At 40.9% G+C, this 24,290-nt stretch overlaps 1 protein-coding gene across 3 annotated transcripts in view; it reads right to left on the bottom strand.

Annotated features, from left to right (window-relative positions):
* The window catches only part of LOC100741363 (serine/threonine-protein kinase 25), a 116,486-nt gene that overhangs the window by 46,889 nt on the left and 45,307 nt on the right, over positions 1 to 24,290 (bottom strand). For 2 of the 3 annotated variants that reach the window (XM_012393072.3, XM_024371965.2), the window contains exon 2: positions 18,868 to 19,127. The exons of the other annotated variant lie outside the window; for it this stretch is intronic. In XM_012393072.3, coding sequence (XP_012248495.1) covers positions 18,868 to 19,101 — 234 coding nt within the window. In that variant the 5' untranslated portion in view covers positions 19,102 to 19,127. The remainder of the gene's footprint in view (positions 1 to 18,867; positions 19,128 to 24,290) is intronic. 3 annotated transcript variants of the gene reach the window in all.

Raw genomic sequence — 24,290 nt, forward strand, 5'->3', positions numbered from 1 at the left:
ATAGTTTTCAATGTCCACAGATTTAAATAGTTAATAAATAATTGAGCAACAACGGTAGATGCTTTGGAATTAAGCGAAGAAAATTAATAAATCGATATAGAATATTAGGATAGATCGCAAAAATCCTTTAAAAGAATTCTACAAAATTTGTGAAAATCTGCAAAATTGCGGATATACGCAAAGACTGTAACAGGCATAAGCCTCGATACAATTCAATACTATACAATCCTATTTCTAACATCGATGCTACCAATTCATAACGTTTAAACTATTAATTTGTAACATTTAGGCTGTTAATTCACAATATTTAAAGTATTAATTTATAATATTTAAAATCTAGGCTGAACTGCAGTTACCAGCTTTAAGTATTTATAGACAATCCTTGCTTTCCGCTAACTTAGGATCACCTCCGGCTTACCTTATTCCTACTTATACACTTACACATTCTACGCTATCTCTTCCACACGCTAGTATTACATTTATTAATATTATGTATTTATGTAGTTGTATTCAAATTAATGGAATTTTAACTAATTATTTCTCACTTATCTCATATATCTTGTATTCTATTTTGTTGACTCCCGTCTTTGTCGTAACATCGTTTTCTAGTTTTCTTTCTACATCACTTCCTCCTTTTGTCCTGCACCTTCGCAGTTATTAGTTAATAAATAAACTATTAACACCCGCCGTAGGATGCGTGCATCGTCAAGTGTTAATTATAAGATTCGGTTAAGATAGGACCTAGCTGAAGTCCATTGTGAAGCCCATCTCGTACAATGATACGCTTATCTGACTTAGAAGAAAAACCAAAAATCTCTTCTCTCTCGTTCCTCTCGCTTAGCACATACAACAAATTGTTCTCGCGGTTTATCGGTTCGCGATCCCCCAGTTTCCTCCAACTACCTTGTGGCGTACTCGCTCGCGCGTATTCTGGATGCGTGCGGGTCAACGTGCACTTGATAACTCCTTGTATTCGTAAGTCACAAGGATGCCTGTGTCTTGGCAACTGTGCGATGATTGTTCGTCGTTCGCGTTGAGTCGCGAGAATCGTTATCGCGCCGATGGTACTTGCGAAGTCCAGGCGAGGATCCGCAGTCCTGCCCGATCGGTACTTCGGTACTCAGACGAGCATAGGATTTGTAATTTGATATTCTTCGTAATCCTGTTCGGTGATTCCTCCCAGGGGCAGTGAATCTCACTCGTTCAGTTGGGGGCTAGTCCTTCGTAATCCTGTTCGGTGGTTCTTCCCACAGTCAGTGGATCTCACTTGTTCAATTGGGATGTATCAGATTACAGAGCCCTACGCACGATCCTTGGCTGGGCCATCATCGGTTCGGTTGTTTCGACCGAGGTTCGTGTAAGTTTCGAGTGGCGAGACAGGAATCGAACGATGGTCAATCTTTGGGCTGAAACTCAGGATTATCTTGTGCGCGGTAGCGTACGTCACGTAGGTTCGTTGATTCTTTGGTTCTGAAACTATTGAATGGAAGAAGCGATTTAACAAAGCGTTTGTAGTTTGATCTTGTAATCACGCCGTGGGTCACGAAAGGATGTTGCGCGTCGCGTCGATTCCGTATCTGGTCTGTGGCGATAGAAAGTTGTGACAAGGTCTGCTCTCGTGCGATCCAGTGTTTCCAGTTTTAACGTAAGTCAACGATGAACATGCTAATGAACGCTTTAACAACTTTAACGGTACCAACCTGTCTCTTATCTGCGAATAATTAAGTCGGATTTAACGCGATTGCCTTCCATCGAGCATCTGGCGTTACGCTTAAGAAGAGTTTAATCCGAGCTTGGAAAACTTTCGATTTATGGTTCACAGTTGTTCCGAATAAAACCACTGGTATTTCGAGATCGTTTATATTTATACGAGTATTAATTCAATTCGCCGCAATTCGCGTGCTTGTAACTTCTCGTTTGAATAGTATCAATTTCCTGTCCCCTCGATTTTCTATCAAGAGATATCGGCGAAGTTTATAACAGGAAAAACTAAATTCGGTTTCCGTGTATGGATGAAAAGGAAGCGAACGCCATAACAGGAAGTCGCATTATTCGATGCGCTATTGTTCGAAGATCACGCTCGAGCAACGTTCAGAGCCGAGAGCCGCTGATGAACGTATTTTATTTCGATATTCTTCCGCGTCATCGATACTGCAAATACCGGGGCGAATTATCGAAAGCAGTGCGCCGAAAGAAATTGAAAATCCATTTACTTTCATGGCTTTGGTCGTTATTCCATCGATTCAATAAGAATGGCTTCAACTGCAGTTACTTTGCTGCTCCGAAGTGAAACCACGATGATCGAGTTAGTGCTGACTTAATCCTTATACTCCACTTCGATACCTGCTTTCTTTAAATGTAATTTGCTAACAGTCGATAATTATATTACATTATATCAACTGAATAATTTTAACAAATAAGATTGACAACAACTTATCGTACAATTTATCGTCGAGTCTGTGAGAAATTTTTATGTCAAAAACATTCCAACCATCTTTCAAGGACAAGCCGATTCATCCTTGAAAATACCAAGTATCGTTTGTAGCGGAATTTGTTCGTTATTGACAGAGTTTCAAAAGAATTACTATCGAGCCATACGATTCTAAGGCTTCCATAAGCTGTTCAAAGATCTTTTAGCGAGCACAGCTCTTCGCGAAATATGTCGGCCTTAAATTCTCATCTACGAATCCATAAACGTCGATGGTATCAGCGAGAGTGAAAATATTTTTTCGGGCAGAACGACGGTACTCGTGAAGGATGTTGCGATCGATAGGTCGTAATCGAAGCTATCGAAGTTATCGGTCGGAGCGGAGTCGAACGGCACCGAGGAATCGATAATGCGGTCAAAGGGAAAAGAAGGGAATACCAAACAAGTTTGCTTCGACGTGAACTGGATTGTACGCGAACGTCGACTCTTATTTTATATACACTGACGATTGGTCGTAGTTCGCGTTTCAATTCCGCATCTTGAAACCCATCCGTTGTATTTTCACTCGTAGAAACTTCACTTTTCCTCTGTCCGCCACCTTTCCTTATTCTTTTCTTCTTATGGTGTTACTTGTTGTTTCAATTGCTGACATTCTTTATCCGTTAGATACCGTTTATTGCAGCTTTCCATTTCTGGAGTTATTTTTCCTTTTTCATTGCAGCAACTTCTTACTGGCGAACTTGTACCGTACTTTTATTGCTGCGATTCCTCCTTTGGTATCATTCCACTGTTTTTTACGAGCGTTTTTTTTTACTGTCTTTGGAAGTTCTTCTATGGTGTTCTTAATTGTTCTTTCATTGTTCGAATTATTTTCTCGTATTCTTGAAGTTCTTCAATTTTTCGAGAATTTTTCTTTCCATGTCCTCGATAGTTTTCACTTTACTGGAATTTCTCCCTTTTTTTATATTCTTGGAATTCCGTTCCTCGACGTCGCTGAAATTCCCCCCCCCCCGCCTCCCTTGTTTAATCATTGGAATTCATTCTTTGGTATCTATTACGGCTTTTTTATTGCTGGCATTCCTTTCTTTCTTCGACGATTGCTTTTATATTTGGAATTTTCCCTTCATACGATTTCTTTGAGGACATTCGGTAGTCCGTAAGATTGCTTCAACAAACGTAGAAAAATTTCCAAGTTCCAATCTTATCATAGCAGATTGTATTCCGAGAATCTTATTATCGAAAGGAAGTCCATTGTTTGGTAGCCTATTTCTCTTTTTTACCGTTAATATAGAATGGTAACGTCTACGGAGATAGTCGCGCGCAGTAAGATAGCCAGCTGTGAAAAATACCCGCAACGATCAAGCGATGCTCGGACGATTTCGAAGTTCAGGATCATAAGCATAATATTCGTCGAGAATATACGTACACTGCCACTGTATTCTTCAACTACGTTACTTTTTACAGCCACGGTATATGTTTGAACGTCTTGTCGAACGAATACACGAAAGTTTGAGAAAAAAGGAGCTATTATACGTACAATCTCAGTCCATTGGGCAAGATATTGCATGCAGCCCTGCGTGTTGCTAAACTCGATACTTTAATTTAAGATCACGCTGTATCGCAAAGAAGGCTCGTGCGAATCGATCGTTTCGTCGCAGATTACCAAGGAACCGGCAGCTACCTTATAAATTTTAATCATCGCACGAACCTCGTGATATCGTCGAGGAATACTTAAATGAATTTCTGCACGGACGAAACGAGACAAGAGGTGCTTCGGCTTTAGGACGGTCGAATCTTGGACGAGCTGAATTTCGCGAGAGATTGGCCTAAAATGCCTCATCGATTTTCGCGAGCTGATTGTCAGCCTCGAAGGATTCCCGGCCAAACTTTACTTTCCGACCAGCTGTTTTGTTACATTAAAAAGCAAAATTATCAGCTTGTCGAAACAACCGATTCATAATTAAATAGCCGTGTCACCGTGTAAGTGTCAAGAAACAAGTTTCTTAGGAGAAAAAGAAACCTTACGCATCAGCGCAATGCAAATTTATAAAAAAAGGAAAGCGTATCTGTAGAAAAGTCAGTAGGCGTCGTCGCTTAATTGCAAAGAAAACTCAACGCTGCGACTCGTTTTCCGATTCGCCAATTAAATATATTTTATTGTTTATTGACGATGATTCTTAGACCATGATTTATAATCTTTCGTACAAGTTTCATGGATCATCGAAGAATAACGTGCCTGACGCTCAACAATGATCCAGCGTCCATTGGAAGAATTAAAAGGCTACTAACGCGGCGGTGAAATAAATTCTCGAATTGTCCAGAAATATTGGCCTCGTCAAATGGCGGTGCAATGACGCGTACATTCACAATGCGTTCGTTTCGCACGAGAGAATCGAGAATCATATTTCTCGGAGGATTTATCGGGATGCAAGCGTGAGGGGGCAGAAGGAGGGATCGAGAGGGAGAGAAAGAGTGGGCTGTTCGACACAAGGGGCTGAATCAGAAGCGCGTGCGCCGGCCAGCTATTAAATTTTAATGGTATCGTCCGTGCGGAATGAATTTTAATAGTGGCGCGTATGGACGGATGCGATTTAAAATCCGGTCGACGCGTGGACGTATTTTTGCGAGGTCGGTTGGCAAATAAATCAGCCCCCGGGTTTTATGGTCGTTCTGAATAAGACACGATCATCGTGAATCGACGAGCTCCGACTTTCCATCGTAGCGGTGCTGCTTCACGGCTAAATGGTTCATTAGTCGCGAGCTTTGACTTACAACGTAGCTGTAAAACAACGTGTAAGAGAACGGGGCTCTGTTCTTTCGCGTTCATAACCGATGCTGAACGATCGGCCAATGGAGACCGACAACCGACCGGTGCAATCTCCGACGTTTCTCGGTGCTGTTACGTGAAATTACCATTAAATGCCGATCTTTGGTGATTACCCGACGATTCCGATAACTGCAGGAATACACGAACATCGATCGATGATTTAGATGATAATCGAAGATGTCTCGATTTTATCCTATTTTAATTGACGAAAATATAACGAATATTTTTTCATTCGTTTTCTATGCGTGTATATCGATTCTACGATATTTCTGCATCGATTAATACGAAGAAAATCGTTGGTCCGTAGATCTAATTTGATCCATTCGAGATTTCAAGGACTTGGATCGTTTGACCGTTTGTTTCTTGCAAAAGAGTAACGTTAAAAATCAGTCTCATCTTACGAGTTTATTGTCATATCTGGCGTGCTTTAACGACACCCTTTATTTGGTATCTTTGTCGCTCTTTTCAATATTCAACTTCTATCTTTGCACTTAAAGGATCGTTCCCTTCCAATGATATATTTAAATAGGATCGATAGCTTGCTTGTGTTGAGTAAGAGTAGCACGGAATTTATTCAGCAACCTAATACTTGGTCGTGATTGACGATCGACGAGAGAAGAGAAATACGCGATCGATGACATCGTCAGACATTCAGAGATCGTCATTCATCCGGAGTAACTACATACGAAGTTTATCATCGAAGTAGATGGAAATGTGACAAGATGGCAGTGTAACGGTAACTATCATGTATGTATATATTTATACACGTTCGTTTTGCAATGCAAGAGAACTAAAATATCGTTGCGCAACTCGCTGCTGCACAATGGCGCGAAGTATAGCCGAGTGAAAGGCGACGAGATATGGCGAGGGGCTTGCAACTAACACGAGTCAATCGTATATATACGTCGTCGCATTTACAGTTACATATTATACATACACAGATACACGTTTGCCAGCTAATTCGATTCGGTTTCATTTCTGTGGTCTTCGAGGTTGCCTACTTTTTAGCCCCTAAGATTTTTCACTTATTTCTTAGGATATCGTCAAACCGAGATATCGTCGACAGCTGAGAACAACGATATTATTGTATTAAGTTGTCTGAAAAGTTTCTTTCGTTTTATAAGGAAATAATAGACGCGGTACGTTTTTTGTTTTATATTATTTTGTCGAATTACGTACGACCTATTCTGTTCTGTCGAGATAAACGCAGCGAAATTTCACAGACTTGGTTTCACGTTTGTATGAAAGTGCACTGTTGTAAAAAAACACTTTTGCGAAAGAAAAACACTTTTCGGACAACCTAGCTCGGTTTCTGCTGCTCAATTTTATGGCACTTAAACAACGACTATCGAACGGCACAAAAATGAATACGAAGTTTCTCCTTTTGACGAAATTTCGGTTAAACGTTACTACATTCGTTCCTTTACTTGCTTACTTGATTCTTTCACGCAACATCGTTCCTCAAAATGTTACTAACTAGTCCATGTATTCGCTGCTATTGAAATATGGCTATTCTCTGCAATACGAAATATGGTTGAACAGCGATTAATATCCTTTCACGAAGAATTCTGTGGAATTTCTATGAGAGGATTAATCAAAAATTAACGGCTTCCGCGAGATCGAGAAGTTTCAATTGCAGAACACGCGCAACGTATAAAGAAATTTGCCAAACGTATCAAAGGTCGGTGCTGCGTGCAGAAGAAGAAGAAGAAGAAGAAGAAGGAGGAAACGAATTCTTTTCCGGATGATGGAGCAGAACGAGGCGATACGAAGCACCGTGTCAGAACATGGGTGACATAATCGCTGCACGATCGATATACTACTTGTCTTATCGAGTGTCAGAAATACGTTCATGGGGTCGACTACGTTAAGGATTTGCCCCAATTGTGTCTCCACTGGTCACGATTCTCCTTGTTCTCGGATGATGAAATTTTCCATGTCGATTACCCATTGGATAAAGACTCGGATTGTCAGCGTCGATAAGTCTCGTCGATCGGCTATGTCCTAAATTATATTTCACGTCGTTTCCTTTGATATGCCCACGCGTTTTACTTTGCTCGATGATTTAATTTCCTATCCTTCAACTTGACGCAACAACCGATTTCCAGAAATTACCAGGTTTCTGCGATATTCCAGCAACCTGTGATAACGATCGCTACGGTATTTCGTAGACACGATAAGCGTGAAAAGGCTTTTTCCATTGCTCTGTCCATAGAGCGCTTGACGTTTCGTTTTAACTGGTTCATACTTAATAAGTTACTTTCGAAACCTGAATCCATGATAATTTATTATACTAATGATATTAATAAATATCTGAGCTAGAAATTCCAGATTATACAGACTTCTTTTTTTACGGTTTCGTACGTTTTGCTGTTAAATAAGATACCGAGGTAATTTATAAAATATAAAGTTCGACTTGTTCTATTAGCAAACTTGTTGTTGAAGGTTATTCTTTAATGTTGGCAACTAGTAACTTATGGAAGGATTTAGAATTGCGAGGAATCGTAGATCGTCGAGTTTAGCTCGACACAACGGAGGACCGTAAAGAGCTAAAGCGAGAGCGTGCTGAAAGCAGTTGGCATTAAAGAGCGCGTTTCCCTTTCGAATGCCGCTCTGACATTTGACGTGGCTGGGACAGTGCGTGTAATGCAGGCCAGAGTCGACGACGATGCTTCCGAAATCGAACGTTCGATATCGCGTTCGCAAACGAAGATAAATGAAATTTCCGCGGAAGTTCGCAGACTCGTCGAGCAAAGGAAACTTCGCGTGTTTCTTACGAGCAAGTTTCTCTGCTGCGTCGTACCAGAATCTTCGCAGACATCGCCAAGTTTCCAAGATACATCTATCTTAGGTGGGAAGACGATTGTATATAACAAGCATGCGCGACACTACTTTTAAAAAAGTGCCGTACTAGAACCTCGGAAACTTGCCTTGCTAAGCAATAACGATACGCGCGGTGAACACGACTTTTCATTTATTTGAGTGCACCATACGACCTCTCTCGTTATTTGTCTTCCTCTTTTTCATGTTATGGGAATATACCGACATACTGCGAGCAGTCTATTGAAAAGGTTTTTTTTTTTTCTTTAATCAAATTTTTTCCACAGAAATCATACAACTTCTCGTATCGATCTTTTTTGCACGGTTGTTTGCCAATGTTCGGAGAATATTGACCATTCTTTTTCAAGTGAAAACAATCAGAATTCATCTTTCGGTTTCATCTTTCATACAGAGTCCGATGCAAAGAAAGGTCTCTTTGTAAAAAAAAAAATCTGCAGTGACAAAAAGGTTTATATAATCTACCGCCATCTAGTTCATCAAGAGACGAAGTAACGCGTGATTTACTTTATTCGATAATAAAACAACGTTACGATCACGTTCAATTTGCAAAACGATGATATGAATTTACTCTACGCGAAATAGACGACATCGGGAACCGTCTCTGGGAATGTCCGGCACGCTGACAAGTTCGGCAAATACTATACAGCAGTAATCAAACTTCGGAAGCTAGTAATTCGCTATAATTTACACGTTAAACGATGCTTGGCAACTGTCAACGCAGATGCGCTATTTACGTTAGACGATAAACACCGATCGTTTGAGCGTATTGCAATCACGAAAATTTCGGTCATTCGCGCAATCACGTTGTAATTTTCCATTATGTTTACGGTTCTGTGCTTGATTAATTCCACAAGTGCTTGATAATAATAATAATCAGGCAAACGAGTGGCTCGTGTAATGAAATCCACTTTGGCTGTATTTTTCCAAGCCTCCCCATTTCGATATTAAGTTTAAAAATATCTCTAATTTAATGTATTTTCAAAATTTCCATAATATCGTATTTAATCAGGCGTAATTCTTCCTCATAATTATAAATTATACGTACGGTAGTCACACAGAAAGATCGAATCTATCGAAAGAGATAAAAATCGACGAGAATAACTTTCAGACGGACCCTTTGATTATGTCATTTAGCGTCTGTAACATTTAAATCAATGGTCGCAAATTGACCGACAAACGCTATAAAATATTCGAGGAATTTTTATACACAACAACTCCAGAGATTTGCTTGCTTTCCGGTTCTTCGACCGGTGAGTATATTTATGAGGCACGTGAAGCCTCAATCTTACGCGAGTCAAGCCACGATTTAGGGCGTATTTCTAGCAAACGAGATTTATATCCACAGGCGGCCAGATGAAATCTACCTTGCCGAGTCCCATTTCGAGTTTATCATCCGAAAGAGACCGGGCTTCGATTTCTCGTGTCGTTTGACCAGCTCATAAATAATAGATCGGAGGGGATGCGATCGTTAGTAAATACTTGATGACAAGCGCTTCGGGGATGGAATAAGAATAAGGTTGAAATCCTGCCTCGTGGTGCGAGCTTCTAGAAAGTTTGCCAATTTTAGCATTACCAGACTGCAAGTAGACAGGATGACTGACAGAGGGAGGAAAGAACTGTAACGTGGGATAAGGATTGGCGGAATATTCGATTTTTCTGCAAGGGTTGCGAATAGAGTGGCTCGTGAGAGTATTCCAACGCTCGTCATTTCTATGATAGTGAATTTCCTAATTTTTATGTGTACATTGTGTTATGTAAAACAATTATGGTAATTACATCGGTCAAATTCGAAGCCAATTTGGAAATGTATATACATAGGAGTTATTTATTTAAAGAAAAAAATTGTTATACGGCACGAACAGCCATCCGAAGCGTATAATAAGTTTCGCAAATGGTCCTTTCGAATCTGTTTCGAATTTGATCAATATAATCACGATAGCCGTGCCACGAGAACCAATGAAATTTGAAAATGTTTCGCGCGGCACGCATAATATATGCATAAAAGTTTCTACAAGTTTGAACACTTTCGTGAGAAACTGTAGGCGAAAATGCCTCTTCACGGGGGTTAAGTACGCCACTGAAAGAAAGTTTCAACCGCACCAACATCTGCATTCGATGCTTCGGAATTGGATGGAGCTGGAGAGCTCGACAACGCTGACATTTCTTAAAGTTAAGCAGTGTGAAATAGCGGCGTGGTCGAAAATCATTGCTCCCTGCAACCGACGCGACGTCGGGAAATAAAACAGCGTCGACGTTGAGCACTCTGTTTTATGCCAAAAAGTCTGATGGGTGCTTCTCGCGAAGAGCCGCGAAAGAGCACGTCCCCAGGAAATACGGGGGAAATACAGCAGCTTCGAGCGCTACAGTCAAACACAATTTCGAGAGGGAATTAATTAAAAATTCTCGATGGAACTAGAGAAAAAGTGTCCTCGAAGATAAAAAGAACAAAGAAGGCAAGATGGTAGAGAGAATCTATGTCGCAGCGAATTGTATTATACAAGAGAATTGGTTCTTGTGAGAAAAATTACCGAGGAATTGTTGTCATAGGAATCCACTGCGATCTGTCGTTGTGTCGGCTGAGAAAGTAGGTAACGGAATGTCTATTATTTCGTCGGCCTTTGATGCACTACGCTCTTAATATCACAGGGCTGATATGTAAAAGCGGGACATTAACGGCAAATTACACGGTGCATAGGAATTTCCACGTGGGAAGCCATCACGACAGTGAAACGTCGGCTTAAAAACGTTCGTTTCGCGAACGAGGGTTTACGTCGTCCGACGATTATTAAATCGTTCTTCTACGCCTCTCATTAAAAAATTCAATTACCTGTGAGCCACGCCTGCATCGCGTAATCTCTGTAAACGGCATCAACGCCGTTAACAACGAGCTTCAAAAGGGCGAAACTATAATGTACAGGGTGTCACAGAATATTTCAGGATATTTGCAGGACTTTTCTATCAGAACGATATAAAAATTTGATACGTTGAAATACGGCTGTATCCACGAATCAACTAACGAATTTTGCCTTCTATCTATCTGTGTGTTTCTCCGACGATAAAATTCCCGGAGCTAAATAAATGGCACGGGATATGGATAGGATTTCGACTGTAATATTAAAATGTTTTTCTTTCGAACGTTCAATTCGAAACGTACAATCAGTTCTTATTACTTACCGTGCCTATTTTTGTACCGCATTTGATGTAAAATGGCCCATAAATAAACGAATACCTCGAGAAGACTGTAAAAGAGACGCGAAATTATCGCACGACCTCCTAATATTTTCATTCGAGACGAGAGAAAAGGTACGCACGAACCAGAGAGAGAAAGAACATTGAAATTACGTGTCTGTCAGTATATCTTTCAAAATGTCGAAGAATTATTTATCATCTCGAGGTGATTGGCCTTAAAGTAAGCGTAAGTTTCTCCTGGGATGGTGCAAACAACTGATCATAAAAGGACTGGGGCTGTATACGTTTTTCACGGCAAAAGTTGAGCTTTTACGATCGGACCTGCTCGTAGCTGGCATCAGGAAACTCGTAACCGGAAGATACCGCGGCAGCAAGGCCGTTACATAGTTACCATTAGACGATCTGGCCCCCTGCTTATATTGGGAGGGTCTTCCTGTTAGTGGCCGCAGGGGAAATGCGCGTGGGATGCATTAATGGCTGCCACCGTAAGTGTTTAATAGCCTAACTACTTCGAAGCGAAGCTGGCTAATTGTTGAATATATAGTTGCGTCTATTACAAACATTTTTCAAAATTCTCACTACATAATACAGGACTTTGAAACGATTGCTTTAACGTGAAAAAGTTATCGAGTCCTGTGTAGATTAATATCGTCCATCGCTTAATTCTTCCAGCTACTATCGCATTGTAAAAGTTCAGATACGCGTGTCTTCGTTTCCTTTGAATTTGTTTAACGCTCTTGCAAACATATACAGCAGTGAACGAACCGATTACTCAATGCAACGTACGTATTTATCGTTGCACGAAGAATCATCCTCTGTATGATCCATAAATAGTCTGTGCATATATTAGATAAGAAAAGTATGCTTTAAAAATTTGCCTTCTTCAAAATAATATTACTCTTCCAATAACCTCGAAATAATATTATATTATAATATTAAGCAGTCTTCTTCAAAATAATATTAATCTTCCAATAATCTTCGAATAATATTATATTAGAATATTGAGCAGTCTTCTAACTATATCGAAGCAAACTTCTTCGAAATAATATTAATCTTCCAACAATTTTCAAATAATATTATATTACAATATTAAACAGTCTTCTAACTATATTGAAGCGAACCATCTAACCAGCTATATCGAGCTTATGACAAAAAACAGTTATTTTAAAGCATCGTGTGGTCAACCGAGCCGTGCAGTAGAAACGGAGCGTCAACGACGAACACGAGAGCTTGGAAACTAAATACCGGTGCAGCGTCCCACAAATCTGCCGTTATTTCGAAACCACGTGGCAACAAAAAATAAACGTCAAACAGGGTTGCGTAAAAAATAACTTTATAAAGAGCGGTACAGGCGAGAAGCGCAAAAAACATCGCGTTTATCCTAACTCTGGTCGCTATTTGTCCGCTCGAAGCCAACAGGGGAAAAACTACGCGTACCACGAGCGAATGGTTCGATCGTCGAGCCGAACATCGCTGAAATCTGGTCGACGCGGCGCGTTTTGCGAGGAACATCGGAATTTCCGCGGCGCATCCATCGTTTACGGAGCAACGATTCCACCGTTCGCTACCACCGACCTTTCTCATGCGGACGATTACACAACTCCTGACACTGGCACTTATCCCGTTACACGGTATCCTCTTTCCTTTCTCATTTCGTCGTCGCCACGCTCGTTCCTTCGCTTGTACTTAAGCGCCACCTTATACGGTGTAATTAAATTCTTCCTTCCAGCGATTACAAAGTCGGTCGATCGATCGTTCGTGTTCGCTACATCCAGGTTCCATACGGGACACCAGGTACATTCCGATGATTCTCCACAAGAGAATCGTAATTGCACGGTACACCGGATCGTTCGACCCCCGAAGCACGGTCTTTTAGCAATTTTGCACCGTTATTATTGCAAATTGCAATCGTATCCTTCGCTTTTCAGAAACGCATCTCCACCAACAATTTTAATTTAATTTCTCATGAAGGAACGTGCTCCGTGTGGACGCGGTTTAACGTTCATCGATCGAACCTCTCTGGCTGGCAGGCTTTTAACGAAAACCCTTCGTTTAGCTGTCCCGCGTCGTTGAAACGCAAAAATTGCACGCCCTTTGTCTCAACCAGATCGATCGCGGGGTCGATCATAGGCTAAAATTGTCCGTATGCCGGCCGATTAAACATCGGTGGCAAAAGAAGAACGCGAATATGCATCAGGGACAGAGAGAAGTGGATTTTCCAACTGCCCAACTAGTTTCCCAATGCTTCGACGTGTTGCGCTCGATTCTATTCTGTTTGCGAAATCCTTCATTTCCCAGCAGTTAATGACCAAACGAATCAGAGGAGGAATTGGCATCGAAGAATTTCGGTAAACAACGGAGGAGCGTCAAAATCTGCCTCGAAATCGCTCGTCAAATATTCATCGTGCATCGATAATCGTTCTCGGTTCCCTCGCGTTCATTATGGTGTTTTCCTTTACCTCGTAATATTTCGATTTTCCGTTTATGAAAGCGGAACGGTTAATTTGCCGAGAATTAACGACATTTGCTGGGAGTTAAGTGGGTGGCCAGTGTAATCGTGTTGATTACGACCGAATTCTGTCCACTGATTGTCCAGGCACGTTCTAGGCAACGTAACCAACCAACGCTGTCAGCCAGGGTTGCTTCCGACACGAGAATACCCGTGTAACCCCCATGGAACGACGATGAGGGTGAATTTTCGGATAATAGGGACGTCTCGAGTGGTCGGCGTTAATTAAACGTATCAACGTTTTGATGTTCTTCGTATCTGCACTTGATCGAACTTCTAATAAGGGGAGTGTTAACAAATTTGACGGAACTTTGTCGTAGATAAGTGAACAGGTGAAAAATGTTTTTCCCTTACTCTGCTTCTTTTTCGATATGTTTTAACCAGATCGCGCACGTTTGTGCAAATTTATATTTTTTATCAAGTGTACTGAAAAACAATGATACTTTAACTAAAAGTTGTCTCACCTACTAAACATTGAAAATAGTCTGCTGTAACTTTTATATCCGATACGTTTTTTCATATTACACGCGTTCTGTAAATTTTCGCAGTTGCAAATTTCTCGTACACGCATAAACATCCGCAGCCTGGTTATTAGTTGGATTTGTCAACGACTAAGTTTTTATCAACTTTACGTGTTACTAATATTCGTGTATCGTAATAAATCGGTTTGAGGTATTTGTTCCGTGTTAAGTGTCTTCTCTTTAATTACGTACGATTTTAGTTTATTGTTACTATTCGCTCTTTCTGTTATTATCATTGTATTAGCACAATATATATTGTGCCATGTACCATCACACACTTTCGCTTTCTTCTCTCTGTTTCAATAGAACAACTTCATACACCGTTACAGACAAATTAATCATACGTCTAAAAGTTAAACTACGTACCAAATGTGTTCATAGCGAATGATACACGTTCTTCTCTACAGTGATAGAAGTAAAGAGAAAATATTCGATGTAATCGTGACGAGAATAAAAATAAAGAAACATGCTGAAAATCGGATTCGACTGTTCCTGAAGCAATTTGCGTATCGACTAACTTCTAATCAGATGGAGGCTGAAGAACGCGAAAGGGTCGAGAGTTCGATACCTAGAAGGGTGTCTTTTAACGAAAAGAAGCGTTAATCCACTTCTCCTCGATCTATTTAACTGCCTTTGTTCTTCGCCACGTAGCAACACTTTTACCCTTGGTTGGACGCGTTTAATGTTCTCCCCTCTGTCGTACGCCTCTTCTTCCCGACACTTTCGATAGAGGAAATGCAATAAACAATCGCCACCCCTGCCACCTCTATTAAACCAGCAATTTCAACGTTAAAGAGAATATACGATTTACTTGGAAATCGGAGGGAATTTTATTGGCAAACGAGCGATGGGCCCTTTGTTTCTAACGTAGCGTGAAAACCTCGATCCGGATTCTATATCATTCGGACTGATTTATCGCGGAGATTTCGATCGCGATTGAAGGCTGCGAATGATACGGGTACGCGTCCCGCTGCATGATACATAGCTTCATCCAGTAGGCGATTTATAGCAATTCAAGGCAGTCATTTAACACGTTCGTTATAACGAGCGATCGAGTGCTTAATCCTGCAGCTTCATTACTGGCCGTGTTTACCAACGTTAACGAACAGATTTACTTTAACGCGTAAGGATAACCTGCGCGTGCGGTTCTTGATTATCTCGAAAATAAAGGTCTAATTGAGGAACTGCTCGTTCTCCGAGGCATAACAATCCATTATAATTAAAGCCCTTTTTCTTATTAGACGTAACGCGAGACTGGGACGTAGAGACAATGCGTAGAAAATTGTATAGTAGGATAACGCCGTACGATCTTTTCGACGTACAAAGTGATCAACGTGTCTTGTTGCAAATTTCTCGATTTCACGATATACGTAACATGATTAACGTTATTTATTATAGTCTTTGGGAAACTTAACCGAATAGAAATGTGTGAAAGCTATTGGAAAAAGAAATAGCTTGAAAGAAAGACGTTATAGATGAGAAGTTATAGATGAGAAGTAAGAATTGAAGTTATAGATGAGAAATAGTCCAATTTTATCTGAATCTTTCTTAACTTTCGCTACGACTTTTCTCAACAACCTAATGTAATTTTGATTACATAATTTGTTCGATGGATTAGAAAGTTAGGGACCTAGAGGTATTCGGTATACGATTTTACACCGATAATTGCGTACCTTTCATCGATGTTCCTCTCTCAATTAAAGGTTTTAGAATAAACAATAAATCGCAGTTACCCATCGCAACCGTGCCGCGTGTGTTTCAAAGCACATCCTTTGGAATGCAAAGCCGCGTGGCGACAAGACACGGAGACTTCGGCGATGGACAGTTTAATCTAGTTGTTAATTTATAGCGTTTCGGGCGAGTCCTTTAACACGTTCGTTATCAGAGCCGAATAACACAAAGGACTTAATCTCGCCGGTTCATTTGCATGCAAACCTCTTGAAGCGGCGACCGGAACCGAGACGGAGCCCCGATAGATGCAATTAAGTTATTCGTAGTCCTCCACCCTTTCGTCGTCGAAAAATAAACCGACCGCCTGCCAGCAAACAGGATGCAAATCGTGCCACAGGGAAATTACTTGGTAGGGATGACAGAAGGACAGGGGAAAAAAAAGAAAGAGAGGGGACGAGCGAGAGGGGAGAAGAAATATTCAAACACGCAGAGAGATGAAAAACAATCGAGCAAGTTTTAGAGTAAAAAGACATGCCTCTGCCGCGGAACGAATATCGATGGACCGTCTAGTCAATTCGCGGCAGAAATTGAAGCGAAATTGGATCGCGAATGAAGTAGCAGCACGTGATAGCCATTTTCTGATACCATTCTAGGAATATAGAGTATCGACGATCCTTCTCCGTACGAGTATTTTAAAAGGGGAGAAAAAGAAAAATGCAAGAATAAGAAAGAAAAGAATTAAACGATTCGTCGAAGAAAGAGACGTCCAGACAGCCGTTCGCGCATTATCGGTCGAACATAAATCAACGATTCTAATGGAATCACAGGGTTGTTAAAGGCTGCGGTAAATGCACTACATTGTCGCGCAATCGCCGTTTCACTCGTAAAAATCCTCCACACAGCCTGACAATCGGAGAGGTATACGTCCGAGCCAATGACCCATGCACGCTCGATAATTCCAGTGAAAACGATCGTCGCGGTTTTTCTTTTTTTTCTTTCTTTCTTTTTTTAACGAAACAATAACGTTAACGTTGCTATACGGGACCGTGAAAATGATACGATTGACCTATCCATCTGGTTGTTCGACCAATGTTGACCCATTTCAATTTCAAACACGCGGAGAGGGTCGCGATTCTCGTCCATCTATTCGTCGATGTATCTAACCTGAATACACACGCGAAAATTGAAATTGGAACGTTGCGGCCCGTGCCAGCGAACCAAGCAAATGAAATTCATCGGGCTTGCTGCGAGAGATAACGCGCGTTAACACTTGGACCTTGGCAGAAACCAAGGCGTAACGATATAAGAATAGTTGATAAGTTGACCGGCGTCCATGTTTTAATATCATGCTGCGTGTATGTAACGTCTCTACGTTTGAATATTATAGCGATTTTCTTTTTTAATTTCAAGCGAGGGAAAGATACACGTTTGCCACGAAGATCAAATGAGAAGGCAATTTTGGAATCGTTAAAGTTTTCTTCTTGTTCAAATTCTGTTGCTAGTTATATGTTGGAATTAACACTGAGTTTACGAGGTCAAAAATTCTACATAAAAGTGTACATTCGTTGTTATTTCTTTTGTTAGTGCAACTGTAAATATGTAAATTCTTATACCAACAAAAATTGAGAAATCGATTAGTCAGATAATATGAGAAATTAGATAAGGTTAAATGAACAAAAGAAATAACAAGGAATGTACAATTTTAAACTAAAGTTTGGAACCGGTCGTTTAGCCGCGTCTGCTAAAGTTAGTGTTAAACGTAGCGTAATGTGAAATAAAAGGGAGAATCGGGAAGATCTGATAGAAAATAGTAGCGAAAAGGGAGGCTGGTGCATGGCGAACAAGATGAAAACGAAAAGATAAAATAAATTTAGAAGAGACGGTAACGACTGCGTGGCAAGGCGCCCAGCACCTCTGTCAGCGAAATCGTCGCGTTTTCATGCGGTTTCTGCACCGACGAAGATAACTTCCCTTTGCATCGCAAACGCGATTTCCCATCGAGCGGAAAAATTTTTCTTTCCTCGACGACTTCAGCCATGCGAAGAGGAGCGTAGCAGCCTTTCTGGTCGGCGATTGATACAAATCTTTCTGAACGGTGCCAAAAAGAGATCGCGTTTTTCCCTGAAAACTTATATCTAAAGTGTCTCCTTTCTTGTTCTTTCAAAGAACGTTGCAAAAGGAAAAGGCAGGTGATTAGCGTGACGAAAGGTTGGCTAAAATCGCACGTAAATATGAACAAAATTTGGATGAAATTTTGTCGATTGGAATTACGTTTTGTAAGAAATAAGAAAATGTCTACCTTTTTCGAGCGATCGTGTAACAACTGCGATCATCGATGGAAAAGTTGCAGAATGTTAAGAGGAAAATCGTGTTTGCTACTCGAAACGTTCATAATCGATCGGACACGGCTGTAGGCGTAACACAGTGAAAAATTCGTTTTACGTTCTCGATGTCGAATAATGGATTTTAACACGATTTCAAGTATTACCGGTTTCGATGCTGTTCCCCTCAGGTGCACGCTTTATCGTAACTGTTCGGCAAGATTACTGTCACTTCGATTAATCGAACAGGTTTCGTTTCATGCAGAAAGCAACAGGTGTATGCGCGAGATTTGTATATCAAACTATTTCGAACAAAACTCGTTCCCTGCTTTTACTGCCTAATGATCGCGCGGGATTGCACAACCGTCTCACGCGGTACCATATACACGGAATTGCAAAAGGAACTTGATAAAACAGAAAATGTGCAACGTTAACGCGTTTGTTCTCGCTAAATTGTGCAATTAATTTACCATTCGCGATGCATTTCGACACGACGGAAAATACCGAAATAACATACATCGTTGGCTACTTGGAAAATATTTTACATTTTCAAGACTTACCGCCCTCGTGTTGAGCGTCTCATTCAGATTGGTGACGTTATTGTTGATGTGGTTGTTGTTGATATTATTGGTCGTGCGGGTTGAATTGTTGTTGCTCGAATGATGATTCGAGTTGTTTCCATTGTTGTGCTTATTGTGCTTGTGCAACACCATAGCGACGAACATTTTGGCCTCCTTTCCCGACCGGTTGGTCGTCAAACGATTTATCGTCCTTTCAGCGATCCTCAATTTCATTCGTTGTCACGGTGCATTCGCGTAAACTGAAACACCGTGAGCGCCGATGCCGATTCGTCCTCAGGGATGCAAAAGAACGACAGAGAAAAGTGGATAGATGAATATTACACGTCATCCTTCTTTCGTCGCTGTTATATGCAAACGTAATGATACAATTTTGCAAAATGCGCGTCTCTTTGGAACGCGATCGCGTCCATCTTTCGACGCAACGGGAATAATTTCTGGCTATCAATTTGAATGATTCTCGTTGGGACGGCCGCTCGATGGAAAATTAAATCTCCAGAAAAACGATATTTCTCGAGGGCTGGCTGTCCGCGAGGATAAATCGCGACTCACGCACGCCCAGCTCGTTAATCTCGCGCACGACAAATCCATGCATCGTCCAATTAACGCCCTAACTTATAGCTGGCACGAACAGAAGCGATTATCTCGCGAGATTCAACGCGGATCGGTCCCAGTCACCTACCATTCGCCTAGAATGTATAATCAGCTCGGACTACGTAGTAATGCCGTTGCATCCGAGTAAATTCTGGCGTTCATCATAACGCGCGAATCGTGTCCTGGCAACCTGCAATTCACGGGCTCCCCTTTTTATCGTATCCGTGTGAAATGAACGAGGTTGCTCGAGCCTCGACGTCGTTTTGCACGTGCGAGCACCGAGCACGTGAAGAACGCGACAGCCGACGGCTCGTATCGATTCGTTATAAATAGCCGTGTGCAATCGACTGCGGCCTCCTTCTTCCGCGACTTATCCCTTTCGAACTGCTTGAATATTTTCCTTGCCGAGAATCACCGACAATAGCATTTGCAGAATCCCTAGTTGGGTGCAATGACGCGTAAAAAATCCGAAATTTCATTGATATTAGAACGCGATAGAGCTAAATCTCTATATTACACGATGTTCGAGCCATTCAGACGACGCATCTTGATCAACCCCGTAAGTTGAAAAGTTGCGCAAGATGCTACGAACGCTGTTTTTCTAACTATTTTCATCTGACAATGAATCAATTATCGTCAAACTATGGACTATGCGTTTCTGAGGAATTTAAACATACAAAATGTTCGACGCATCTTGATCAACCCCATAAGTTGAAAAGTTGCGCAAGATGCTACGAACACTGTTTTCCTAACTATTTTCATCTGGCAATGAATCAATTTTCGTCAAACTATACACTATGCGTTTCTGAGGAATTTAAACATACAAAATGTTCGAGCCACTCAGACGACGCATCTTAATCAAACCCATAAGTTGAAAAGTTGCGGAAGATGCTACGAACACTGTTTTCCTAACTATTTTCATCTGGCAATGAATCAATTTTCGTCAAACTATACACTATGCGTTTCCGAGGAATTTAAACATACAAAAATGTGCCAAGATATTCAACGTCCAATATTTAACGATAGAATGGCTGGTTTCAAAATCTCATTAAAGTTGTACATTCTTTGTTGCTTCTTTGGCTCGTCTAACTTTATGCAAATTCTTGTATTATCTGACTAATCGATTTTTGTTAATTTTTGTTAATACAAGAGTTTACAATTTTCGATGAAATATTGAAACCGGTCATTTGACCAAGCCTGATGAACTTAGCATTAATTGTATTTATAAAGAGATGAATTTGCTCAAACGTTAACAATCTTATTAACACGTTTTGTACGAAATCATCGTATATACGTTACTTACGAAGAGATACGAATATTTTGGAAGATAAAACGATGTCGTCGCAGAGAATTACAATCGGCCGTCGTGTTCTGGCTGTTGTTAAAACAGCACGACGACAAATTACCGCTAAGCATTTGACTCGATTACTACCTTAGCAAACACCTGGCGTTCAAGATCATTTATTACCCGCGCTCCGGCTCTACTGGACCCTCCATATTTCATGCGGAATACCGCGATAACGGTTCAATTTTCCTTTTATCCTGACTGTGCTCGGCTTCGTCGGTGGCCCGGTGTTCGAACGGTTCCGTTTTGCGAATTACGCTCGCCAGAATTACGTAAGATACGCACATGGCAATCATCTTAACAGGTAACGCAACGGCGAATAGCGATAATTGGAGTTGGAGAGAGGTACGGGATCTGGGGCGACCCAATTTGATTACAAGGCAATGCTCTAGCCGCAATTATTACCTTGGGGCTAACCGCGTTAGATCGACTAGACAGGACTGCGACCTGCTGCTACATCGGTGTCCATCGAGCAATCGCTCCTCCGACTTGCAACAACTATTCCAATTAACAGTAAACACCACGGTATATCCGAGATCGTGCATTCCCACAGGAGAATGCAACAGTATTGCACAAATTGCACTCGTGTCAAGTTCATCGACGCTGGAACGTGTTTCGTTCTGTAGGAAGCTAAAGGCGATCGCGAATAACTGACGGTGTTCTATAGAGTGTCACAAAAGATGCGTGGAGCAGATTCATAGAGTGACGTTTGGCTGACAAAGTTTAATCGTTAAAATCTGGGATACCCTGTATAGCACGATGTTAGCGTTAACGTTGACGCTATAACGGTTGGTTTCGAGAGTAGTCTGCTAGAGCGACTGTTTCTAGTTAATTAATAATAGAAACGTATGTTCACAAACGATCTTATAGAGACGACGCAATAGATTTGAATTTGAGACTAGATTTCTCAAGGAGAGATACATTTATCATTGAATCGATTATTGACTTATTAAAGAATAATAATTACGTACAATGTGAAAGTTAAAATTTTCTAAGAAAAAAAAAAACAGCTCCTATGTAATTCGTTAAAATACATACTCGTGGTAAGAAATAGTTGTACCTCGCTATTAAACACCGTACGGTTTCGTTCGTGGCGTAGATAAATTTTCAGGAGTAGGAGCCACAGATATTTTCAACGTTCAGCGAAAATACTCTCCAGGCGAATAAAAAACCAATGATAAATGACTGTCTCCCGTTGGAATTCCGTCCATACGAAACCACGAACTTCCATTTTCACGTGATGTACGAGCACTTTCGTCGACTGGCGCGTACTTTCTTCCGCTCAATGGCTTCCGGTCGCTGGGATTTATTGATAATTGGAAAAGTTACTATCGGCGATCACGATGCACGCAGAATGCACGGTCCATTCCTAGCACGATCCTGTTTTATCCTCTTTCTTTCCAGAACGCTGCTGACCGGATATTTGTGCCGACAATTTGAAACCAGTTAATGAAGTTACCTCGTTCAACTTCCCTATCCCGTGATTCGACGGCTGTTCAAACGGAATCCCACTTTCAAAGTTGCCTCGCGAAACTTTGCAATTATCAAGATTTTAGACGTTTCAGTTTCGAGACAAACTATTTATTTTCTCACCATAAGGTACAGGTCCGAAGTGAATTCACGGAAGGAAAAGCAATCTGAAAGTTTGGTTAACGTTTGCTTCTTGCATCGGAATCGTTAAATTCGTCGCAATTTCTTGATACTGTGACAATATCATTGATGCCATGTTAGGGTCAAACCACGTATAACGTGTATATGCTAGTCCGCGACTCTTTGCGCATTTGTGAGAAATTGAAATGCACGAAAATAGCAAACAACTTTTCTTAGCTTCTATTCTATATTTTAGATCATTATCTCGTACGAAAGCAAAAGTCTAATCAGTTTTCTTTCTTTTTTTTTTATTATTTAATCTAATCTCGATTATCGCATTTCATATGAAATCAGTAGCGTGAACAGAGTCATATCTGTAGATTTTCGGTAAATAAATGACAAATAATAATAATAATAATCGGCAAAGACTTCAACAAGCAACTGACCTTGCTTCGTAAAGATATCGAAATCACCTAATTAAAAGTCCATAATACAGTGGCCGGGGAAAATAAAAACCGTATGGAAGAAAGTACATTAGGTCTGTCACTCGAGATTTAATTACATGTATCACCATCGATTACGAACATTTATCAATTACTTTCTGCGTCAGGTAAGATTTCAGCGTAAAATAGCCACTGATGTTTTGTCGTGAGACAATTTCGAAGAGAGAAGACAGCTCACTTCTCGAAGCTTTTTCTTACGCAAACCTTGGCAAACATTGGCGGTGTAATTATTGGACGACCAAAAACTGCAGTCTCGAGCAGGGGATCTGATCGTTTTACGAGGGTTTTACGTAGCCGTGAGCCACGAAACTGGTTCGTCGTGGCCGCTCTTGAAACGCGAAAGCTTGACTGTCGCGAGTTAATTTCGCGTTAGTTCTCGGTCCTCGAAAACAACGAGCACCGTGACCCGGCTGTCCTGTAAATCTCGTGTTTTACGGTGTCCCGTAAATTATCGCGGCGAATTCACGAAACGCATTAAGAGCCCCGGCGGAAGGGCCGCGCGATAATTATTTCGCGTACGCGATTACGAACAATGTAATAAATAACGATATATACGAAGAAGTATTTTCGCGCGAAGCAGTTTCGTGAATCACGATCTGCACGCAAGTCTAACCACGAACGGTCCGATTCTCCTGCTATACGCTCAGCGTACGTATGTACGTCTGGTTCGCGTACCGCGAATTATTCTTCCTCCATCGCGTGTCCTTTATTGCTGCTCGTTAACTATAACATTCGCCATTCACTCATGCATTCTATAGTAATTCCTCCTGCATTTTGAAACGTATAGAACCATTTAAATACATTACCGATCGTTCGTTTCTCGACATTTCTAAATTGCTCTAAATATAATCGAACTCGGTGTAACGCGATTAAGATATCGCTAACGCTCTTGTATAACGCAGTTTGCAAAATAACGATAAGATTAGAATGCTTCTTAAAGGAATAATATTAAACAAAAAATGCAAATAAAGAAGATACGAATTCAGCGAAGCGAAAGAAAGTTCAACCGACGAAGAAATCGTAGTAGCAGCCAAGGAGCGATATCGATGGAGCTTCATATTAAGCGAGTCTGAAATACACGCTTCCAGAATTTTCGAACCGAATAAAACCATCCTACAAGTTACAAATATCTTGTCTTTGTTACTTTTAAGAACGAATAGAAAAGAGTCGAGATAAATTCTGGGTCCGAGGAGTGTTGCGAGCCGAAGAATTAGAAGACAGAAATGTTGGACAAGGATTTGAATCTGAATGTGGTTTCTATTCAAACTTTTCGGATCCTTCTTCTCGAACTCTCATACTTGGTGGTAAGATCCCTCTCTCTCTCTCTATTACTTTCTGCTAAAGTTGATTTCAATTGGTAAAACGGCGCACAA

Source organism: Bombus impatiens, unplaced genomic scaffold (genome assembly GCF_000188095.3).
Source record: "Bombus impatiens unplaced genomic scaffold, BIMP_2.2 scf_2222, whole genome shotgun sequence".
Lineage (NCBI taxonomy): Eukaryota > Metazoa > Arthropoda > Insecta > Hymenoptera > Apidae > Bombus > Bombus impatiens.